The sequence below is a fragment of the Phycodurus eques genome, chromosome 7 (assembly GCF_024500275.1).
Source record: "Phycodurus eques isolate BA_2022a chromosome 7, UOR_Pequ_1.1, whole genome shotgun sequence".
Taxonomy (NCBI): Eukaryota; Metazoa; Chordata; class Actinopteri; order Syngnathiformes; family Syngnathidae; genus Phycodurus; species Phycodurus eques.
This window is the reverse complement of record NC_084531.1, coordinates 22,540,019-22,550,163: the sequence shown is the minus strand read 5'-3', so window position 1 is coordinate 22,550,163 and position 10,145 is coordinate 22,540,019. Positions and strand designations below refer to the sequence as shown.

The window sequence follows — 10,145 nt, the reverse complement described above, 5'->3', positions numbered from 1 at the left end:
TCAATCCACATGAACCGTCTCCTTCGTGTTTCTTTGTGGGTGCAGCAAGGGGATCCTGCAGGAGCAATGAATCCAGGCTGCCGCACAACTTCATGAGGAGTCCGGAGGCTCGTAAAATGAAATCATGCGGGCTGTAGTTACAGTTTGTTTCTGTCCAGTCACAGCAAGGACCGTGTTGTCGATTGTAGTTGAGCAGTCACGCGTATTCATTCTCGCACTTTGCAGTGGTTTAGAACTGCACTGTGCGTCACACTGTTTCTCGTTTATAATGCAGAGCAGCTCTACACCACAGCAACCCACAATCAGAGATATCTTTGTTCAAAATGAGTCCATTTGCTGACGGTGGCAATCAAAACCTATCACTATTATCTTTGTTGAGACTTTTCATGTCGGGGAATCCTCACTGCACTGGGGAATGGGCGTTTAACATGCAAACTCCCGTCCAGCACATAGCCATCACCATTGTCTTCTGACACATTAGAATCATTTGCTTTATGATACTCGATTTGCCCCCCCCCCCCCCCCCTCCCAAAAAAAATGCTTTTTTTTGATTTTAACAAGCATTGTATGCAGCTGTATACTGGACTCTGAAGCGGACTTTGTGTGCGCTGATGATTTATGACATGGGGAGCCTGTGCATCTGGAACATGAACGGAAAGGGAAAACATTCTGCATAGCAGCACAAAAGCACCGCTGGCTTCCTTCCATAAAACACTGGTGCTGATGTTGCGAAAGGGATGGGGAGGAGGCTTTGTGGGGGAGGGAACTCCCTGTGAGACTGCTCTGCTCGATCAACATCAGCACCATCAAGTTAGACAGCGAAATGCAAATTCATGGTAGTAGAAGAAGTAAGGAAGTTATGCCTTCAAAATAAAACAAGGTATTGCCTTTGCAGGCAATTCAACAGATGCTTGACTAATGGGTACTGGAACAGATGATACTTTTCACTCAAATTTGGGGACTTTTATCCATGAATTTGGATAAGTAAATGCAGGTCAAGGGAACGTGAACGAGAGAATAAATGGGGTTGGCTCTTGACCGGAAGAAGGAAACTGTCCGTTTGTGTAACTTGACAATGGTTTCGTGCAGTCTCTGAGAAGCAGCAGAGCGAACAGGGCGGAGTGACAAGAAGAGAGAAAAGCTGCATCTTTTTTTGCGTCTTCTTTAATTGTGTAAAACAAAAAAAATAAGGTAAGAAAATGGGTAAGAGAAATACTTAGAAGAAGGAGCAGAATTTGTTCCAATTTGTTTGCTCCTCATCGGATGCAGCACACGTTTGTGATCTTGGAAGTCAAGTGGATGGGAGTGAAGCAAAGTGACTCAAGTGGAGGATTTCAAAACAACTTAAGAGAATCAAGTGTCTCATTTTTATTAATGAGGATTTCACTCACAATCAAAGATCAGTTGTAAAAGTTTTGGATTGTCATCAAGATTAAACTTGGAAACAAAGGGATAAAAAGAAGCAATTTTGGTAATAACGTGATCGAGGTGAGCGTTATGGCCATCAACACGGACACCGACTTCCTCAAGTCCAACCTGGGCGAGGGCGAGGGCGGCGGCGGAGGCGGAGGCGGAGGCGGAGGCGGAGGAGGAGGAGGAGGAGGCGCCCAACTGGCTGACTTCCAGGAGACCCAGAAGCTGCTGGCCGTCACCAGCGAGCCCGAGGGACACGGCCTCAAGATGTCCTCGTCCTTCTCCGTCAACATGGAGCACAACCAGACCAAGGGCCCGGAGGCGGACCACAACGGCCACGGGGTGAGCGTGAGGTCAGGCTCCGCGGGGCAGCTGTCCGCCGCAGCGCCCCTCTCCCCGTCCAAAGTCAGCCTGAGCCGCTCGTCCACCGGCAACGCGACGGTGCAGGAGAGCCCCAAGCCCCGAGACTACCTGATCCTGGTCATCATCTCCTGCTTCTTCCCCGTGTGGCCCGTCAGCATCGTGGCCCTCGTCTATTCCATCATGGTGAGTGCCGAGCCCAAAACCGCTCAGATGCAAGGGGGGATGTTCGCTACACCATCACTGACTCACTAAATGATGTGTTGCAATAAATGTTATCTTGATGAATACAGTAAATTAGTGCATATCTGTGGATGGATTATGCTATTGTAAACTACTGAGGGAGTGCTTTCGAATAATTTGTGTAGACACTACGTGGTTGTGTTTACCCCACAACCTAAAACTTTCCGCCCAAGTCCTCACTAATGTTCTCCTCCACCAGCTTTCTTCTTGCCAGCGGTTCTCTGTTCATTTACAAAAAGAAAAACAAAAGAATCAAGTCAATGTTGAAATACTTCACAGCTTTTTCTCTGCAATTCCCCCGCATCTCATGCAGCAGCTCTTTTAACTCCCCGTGATAAAGTGGCTTTCTTGTCAGCATGGCTTTATGCTACTCAGCTGGTGATGGTTGGGCTTACTTTCTTGATTCCTCCACAGAAAGCCTTGAGGAAGTTGTTTCCATACTGGCTGTATGAGTTTTGGGTGGGTTAATTTTGGGGAGGTGTGGTTAAACTGGAGCATATCCCAAATGAGAGTAAAAAGAGGTGGGTAGTGCAGCCTGGACCGATCACCTGTCAATCACAAGACTGACAGACTAGGCAGACTAACATTTGGACTCCTACGGGGTAGGTGAGGGTCGAAGAAGGTTCACATTCAAACTCCATACAGAATGAATGAGAGCTATTCAAACATGCTGTGAGAGAGCAGAACTAACCAGCCCCCCCCCCCCCCCCCCCCCCAAGGTTCTGCCAGATTTGAACTCATTTGTCCTTTTTCATTTTGTCCTGCTGCATTTTACTTCACACAGTAACAGCAGCCAAAACTGAGATGTACTGAGAAACAAGGCGAAGGTCATTCGCTGAGCTCATTAGGTCTGTAAACATCACTCCTGTGGGCTGCACACACACCTGAGGGAATATCAGGCAGGATCCAGCAGACATATCCCGAGTCTTCATCATGAATTTACTGACATTCACTGGTCAGACGCTCGCTAATGGCTTAGGGTATGTGTAAGAGGAAGTGAGCGAGGCATTGACAGAGAGCCGTGAAACTCAAAGTGAAGGAAAGGGAAACTAGATCTGGCCACTAATTCAATAGATGACGAGAGAAGCCAATTTAGTTTCTGTGCTGCAGAGGGCAGATTGCGGCAGTTTGCAGGGCGCAGCGTGGCAGCAATAAACATCCGCTCCCCGTGCTGCAGCTGATGCTGCGTTCTTTGTGAGGACCGTGGGCGTGAGGGGAACAGCAAATGGATCTGATGCACTTCCGTTCACGGGAGTTGAATAGGATAATGTAAGATCCGGCGAGGGAAAACAAGTTGAACACGAATTTAAAAGTGATATGGTTTGCATAGAAAGGGGCTCCAGCGTCATGGTAACATTACAAGTGGAGTTAGTTGTATCAGCAGGAATCACCAGCGTGGTGGGTTCAAATGCTGGAAGGTGGACCCGAATACTGTACTGGTAGATGGACAAAAGCAAATCAGAATGGCACTCAGTGGAGCACAGACCAATTCATTCCTCATGTCCATCTGATTGGAAACATCTCGATATGCTGGCCAATTACTGTTACACTCCATCCCTGTAGGTGGCGGTAATGCACATAACAATGTGTGCCAACTACCACAAATAGTATGCGTTTTTGGGTTGGTTTTTTTAAAGACTGATCTGGAGACTGAAGGCAAGCCTGTGAAGCCCTTTGAAACTTTTTTTTTTTTTTTTGTGATTAAGGACCACACAAATAAACTCGACTTGACTTGAATCTGAAGTGCCCGGACGTGGCAGCCATTTTGCATTCCCACAATCGATTAAAACGAGAGTCTAATGGGTTTAATGAGTAGTTCAGTAGATCATTTATGCACTTGCGCCTGCAGAGTTTGAAGAGCAACAAAAGTAAATTGTGCAACTCACACGGTTGCTATGAAGCTGCTCGTCTGTACCGTGATGCACTTTTGTCTTTCCTGTTATTTGCAATTTGCTCTGTTGATGGATTTTTATCAACAAACCTGTGGCTGTCATTGTTTAGGATTTTGACAACATCTTGTTCAGATTACATTTGCATTGGACTGCCATGAAATAAGGGGTTTTATCTATTGTCTTATCTATTATAGCCTCAAATTTGTAATCGTCAATAACCTTTTGAAAATAGGATTCCAAGCATTGAACACATTTACACAGATACAACTAAGGCAGCATAAGAAAATTGCTCAATCAGAAAAATGAATACAAGTGTCTTTACCTTTATTAATCAAATTATATGAAATTGACCCGTATATATGAAATTCTCAAATCTGTCCGCCTGCACCTAATGCAGAGTAGGCACGGTCATGTTTTATTGTAATTAAGTGTCGTGTATTAAGGTGCGGTGTCGGGCGTTTTTGTGTATGAAGATTTTTTTTTTTTACGCATCGCTAAAAAGGTGACACAACAAAGAGTATTGATTGTTTTCATCAGCTGGAGCACAACCGGCAAACTGCCATCGGGCTGGAAATCACCGGCAGATGCTTCGGTGGCGAACGCTGACGATGTGCAGCCAATTGCAGGATTAGCGATGCGAGCCTAAGGGTTTTTTACGGCCAATGCTGGCCTATCCCAAGAATGGCGAGGGCCGAACTGCGGCAGCGGTACTGCACGCTCGGCAGAATTGCTGGTGATATATGGACCCGCTGGATGGATGACTGTGTGTGCACGTGCGTGCATGTGTGTGCAGGTGACTTGTTCGCGATCTAATACTTCAGATATATTCAGGGAGGTGGCCAACTGTGATTCCTGAAATGTTACCAAAGAAAGAAACAAGAGTTGCTGGTTTTATTCATATTTTTCTAATGTTGTACTAGGCTGTTGGTGGTTGTTAACGTTGCACCCCACCGCTAAGAAAATCTATTATTTGAAATGGCTTTTGAAAAATGTGGCTAAAAAAACACTTGTTGCTATGATTTCAAGTGCCTTTGCCACTTACTCACATCCCGAATCCATATGTGTGCATGTGCACTTGTGTTATCGTGTGAATCCAACCAAAAGTTCTTGCAGCAGAGCCGCGTGAAATCAATTCAGCGCACTCGGACGCATACTGTGATTATCATGATGATGCCACAGTACATTTGGCTGCTGTGAAACTTGATCATCTAAACAGGCCTGTCGTTTAATTTGTTTGGCTACTGACTAATGGAGGATGATGATTGTTTCTATCATTGTACTTACTTGATGTGAACAGTTAAGATTTCTGAGTGGATGCACGGACTGCACGCATGACTGGAACACGGCGAGATGGCGAATGGACGGCGCCCGCCCGGAGAGCAAACGGGGCAAATGGAACTGACTCGGTCTCGTCCACGCGCCGCAGAAAACTGTCCAATAATAATTGATGAGCTGCAATGCATTTTCTTGCTCCAGGAATGTGAGGGGTGCCATCGTGCAGCAAGCAGATTTGATCATCCGGCTGCATTGAGTGCTTTGCAATTTTAATGGCGATTTTAATGTAACAACAGTGAGCCTAAAAGCTCTGCAAAAACCCAGTGAGAGCAAAGTGCTTGGACATAACCAACTTTGGGTACTCCTCCAAAAATATAGACGCAAATTGTCTTGAAATTAAGTTCGATATGTTTCTTTTAAAATCATATTTCTGCATGGAATTTAAGAAGTTTTCTTTTTAAGACTAAAAGGCAAAAGAACATGAAGATCAGGAAGCAAAATGACCCCAAAAAGTGCATTGAAAAGGTCTTTTTTGCATTGAGAATCAGAGGCGACCATTTGAGATGCATACCAGCTCTTTGCTGCGTCCCTCCCCTCTAGCCACGCCGCTGCTGCTGCTGCTGCTGCTGCTCGTTCATTATTAATGACAAGAAAGAAGAGGAACATTTACTCACTTAGCAGCCTTCCTCTGCTGCAGCCACAAGAATGTGTGCAGTAATTGTAGGTGTGTGTGTGTGTGGATCAATACACACTCTCCTGGGACCTCTCCTTTGCCCCACTCCCATTGCAGTACCGGAGGTGAGAGGGTGCATCGTGTGTGTGTGTGTGTGTGATATTTGATTGTCCTGGATTGCTCCAAAAAGCATGAATGTTTCTGGGCCAACTAGTACACAGAGAGGGTTCCGAGCAGAGGCAGCAGAACAACTTGTGGGGCGCCGGGACATAGAGACGGGTTGCCAATTTCTGAAAGTATGTTGTCTGCAGGTGTTTCTAATGTATTGGCCAGTAAGCCATATATTTGATTTTGTAGAAAGTCCAGTTATTATGTTAAGGAATACACTGCACTACATCGAACAAACACACAAAGGGATTTTTTTTCTTCTTCCAAACGCGTAAAGCCACCTTTATTTTAAAATATTAAGCACCAAGGACAGCTCCTGTTGTCTCAGGCCGATAAGGCAAACGCATGCAGAGAAAATTTGGTTCTCATACAGTTGCTAAAAATGTAAATAACAAACACAAATCAAATGTATTTAATTTAGAGAAACTATTCAATCATCCATTACAAACCGTATTACCATACTCTGTCATGTTAACTCGTGTTGACCAGCATGTGTTTTTGCGTGTCACCAGTCCAGAAACAGTCTCCAGGCGGGGGACGTGGACGGGGCCAGAAGACTCGGTCGACTCGCTCGTCTGCTCAGTATCGTCTCCATCGTGCTGGGCGTGGTCGCCATCATCGTCTTCGTCTCACTTTCAGGTACGACAAGGAATGGAAATTTGAATTCTTTTCCAGGTTGAAACTGTTGTCAGCATAACGCATTTATATTAGGTGCAAGCGATGTTAAGTTTCTTAACATGCATACAATTGTAAAAATAAGTTCATGACTGTATATTCATCCATCCATATTCTATTCTGGTAAGTCCTCATTAGGGTTGTAAATGAGCTGACTTTGGGTCTGGGTACATCCAAACAAACAATCATTTACACTCACATTTACAACTATGGACAATTTTAGTCTTCAATTAGCCTATAATGCATGTCTTTGGAAAAAAAAACTTATACACTCCACACCGGAAGCCAAGACTCATTCAAACTCCAAACGTCAGAATTGTGAGTCAGACTTGCTAATCACTCGCCTCCACTGAATGCATCCATCCATCCATCCATCCATCCATCCATCCATCCATTTTCTGAACCGCTTCTCCTCACGCGGGTCGCGGGCGTGCCGGAGTCTATCCCAGCTGTCATCGGGCAGGAGGCGGGCTACACCCTGGACTGGTTGCCGGCCAATCGCAGGGCACATACAAACACAGAGTCATTCCTTTTTTAAATTGTATTTGTATTCATTATAATAATTGGTTCTTTTTGGAAAAGATACAAATGCAACATTTTGTTTTTATTGCATTAAATAGGTTAATTTTAATAAAATGAATAAAAATGATGACTTATTATCCATCCATCCATGTTCCATTATCCTCATTAGGATTGCGAGCGTGCTGGAGCCTATCCCAGCTGACTCAGGGCGAGAAGTTGGGTATACCCTGAACTGGTCGCCCACGCCAATCGCAGGACACATACAGTATAAACAAACAACCATTCACATTCACACCTACGGGCAATTTAGAGTTTTCAATTAACCTACCGTGCACGTTTTTGGGATGTGGGAGGCAACCGGAGTGCCCGGAGAAAACCCACGCAGGCACGGGGAGAACATGCAAACTCCACACAGGCGGGGCCGGGGATTGAACCCGGGTCCACAGAACTGTGAGGCTGACGCTCTTACCAGTCGTCCACCGTGCCCGCCCCACTGAAAATAAAAATGTCAAAACAATACATGCTGTACTCCACTGCTGGGCGCTGCATTTCGGAGCTGGGCCTTCAGTGGAGATTTAAGTGACCTCATCCACCTGTTAATACTGCCACTATAAGGTCACAATGTGCAATATTACTACGCATGGCATTACAGAGGAAAAAGGCATTTCATGTATTGGAGGTTTTGAACCCCTAATTTGAAACCCTAATCTTGTTTTAAAACCCTACTTTGAAACCCTAGCCCTGGTTTAAAACCCTAGTTTGGAATCATAAAACTCTCTTTCAACTCTAATTTGAAACCTTAACCCTGTTTTGAGACCCTACTTTGAAACCCGAACCCGGTTTTGAACCCCTAATTTGAAACCCTAGCCCTGGTTTAAAGCACTAATTTGGAATCCTAAAACCCTCTTTCAACCCTAATTTGAAACCCTGAGTCAGTTTTGAAGCACTAATTTGAAACACCAACCCCGTTTTGACACGCTACTTTGAAACCCTATCCATGTTTTGAAACCCTACTTTGATACCCCAACCCTGTTTTGAAACCCTACTTTGAAACCCTAACCCTATTTGGAAACCCTACTTCAAAACCCTAACCCTGGTTTAAATCCCCAATTTGAAAAGGTGCTGTCTTGTATCTTACAAATAAGCAACTGTAAGCATTCCCCCCCCCCCACATCTCCCCCTGTCTAATTGTTTTCCCTCTTGTGTCTTTGGCAGCAATCAACTGACAAGGAAGACCCGAAGGAAAAAAACAAAACAGCCGTGAAGGCAATACCACGGATGCAACAACAACAAAAGCCCATTCCAAAAAAATAAAATAATAATAATAATAATGATGTATACATAAAAGTTGATACCTCTTTACTTCTACCGTTGCTGTAATTATGACATCATGAGAAAGCAAACACTCACGATACCAGAAAGAAACCCGAGATGCATGCATTAGGACTCCACTAACATGTTTGCTTGACCAAAAAATAAGAATGATACAAACCTGATACCACATTGTTAAGGAGAAAAACCAAAAAAAAAAAAAAAAAAAAAAAAAAAAAAAGAAAAGAAAAAAGAGAAAGAAGATTTAGATATGTATGCAAATGTGTTGGGAATAAACTTTTAAAAGGAGCAGATGAGTGAGCATAGAAGACTTTTTCTACATCTGTGACGGGATGCTTGAACACTTTTTCTCTTTGGACTTCAACATTTGGACAGCGCCCATATAACCCTCATATATTCCTGCTGCGTTGGAAGCCTAAACAGCTGACTCATGAGAGATATACATTTTATAACATGTTTGTAATGTCAAGCTGGGACAGCGGATGAATCAGATAAAATAGGGAGAGGACGCATTTGGAACGTTTTGGTTTTCTTTCACCATTTTTTATTTTTTATTTTTTAAAACAGTGAGAGTAATTGCATGCCTCAATGTGGATGTGGAAAATTCAGCCTCTGTATTATTGATGGTTTTTAAAGTCCAAAACAATGAAAGGTAATGTGAACACGAGGAGAGTCTTGTGTGTGAAGACTGAATTGAGACCCAAAATATGATTCTAATATTACATTATTATGCTGCTTTGTACTGGTAAATACACAAATGCACCAAATCCTAATCCTCTAGGACACAGTGGTTGCACCCAATTGGATTTTTTTTTTGTGCTCTAGTTCTTCACCTTGTGCCATTAATCTGTTTACAAACTTTCTACTTGTCTTACAGTACATCATCACTGCTACATTGTGATATCGTTGCAATTGTTTCATGAATGTTTTTTTTCTGCTCCTTGGTATAGGTATGACATGTATTTATAAGGGAAAACATATGCAATATTTACGCATGTTGTATGCATTTTTGTAAGCGAGACGGTTAATCGGTTTATTTACATTTTCAAAATCCAAATTTAACAGTGAATGTGGAGTCCACTGTGGACACACACATTTACTCACTCGAGGCTGCTGCACTGACATAGCAAATAAGCATCGGATCAAACTTTGGCACACTCACACTCTCCACCGGAATAATAATGTCAGATGCTCACAAATCATATTACTAAAACTATGCAATGAATTCCAGAGAGACAATAAACAATGCTGACCCTGCCAAGTCCAACATGTACACTTACTGGCTACATATTTTTCATAAAATCATACATAAGCAGCCTTATCCAATGATTGCCTTTATTTAGCATAAATTCACAAAGCATTAACATTGGAACTAAAAGCATTTATCAAGATTACACAAAACTATTATGGTGATGGTTTATTTCTTTTGTACGTGTTACTGTCTTGGTGTTACGAATGTCTGCAATTTCATCTTTGTGGTGTACAATTTGCATGTTTGGAATAAATGTTACCAGGCATGGCCAACGTTTTGTTTCTTGGGTGTGTTGTGGCGCAAGTTTACAATTTTGCTTTAAATACACTCTTCTACTGTA

General features: G+C 43.4%; 1 protein-coding gene across 1 annotated transcript; it reads left to right on the top strand.

Annotated features, from left to right (window-relative positions):
• Positions 1-562: 562 nt before the first annotated feature.
• Positions 563-10,071, top strand: trarg1a (trafficking regulator of GLUT4 (SLC2A4) 1a). Its single transcript, XM_061681747.1, has 3 exons — positions 563-1,959; positions 6,537-6,663; positions 8,437-10,071. The coding sequence occupies exons 1-3, from the start codon at positions 1,498-1,500 to the stop codon at positions 8,445-8,447; spliced, it is 600 nt and encodes a 199-aa protein (XP_061537731.1). The 5' UTR covers positions 563-1,497; the 3' UTR covers positions 8,448-10,071.
• Positions 10,072-10,145: the final 74 nt, after the last annotated feature.

What these genes read in the sequence shown, in the direction of transcription:
- trarg1a (XM_061681747.1), top strand. Translation starts at nt 1,498, where the DNA reads ATGGCCATCAACACGGACACCGACTTCCTCAAGTCCAACCTGGGCGAG. An exon ending in CCCTCGTCTATTCCATCATG is followed by an intron (nt 1,960 to 6,536) that starts GTGAGTGCCGAG and finishes GCGTGTCACCAG; the next exon opens with TCCAGAAACAGTCTCCAGGC.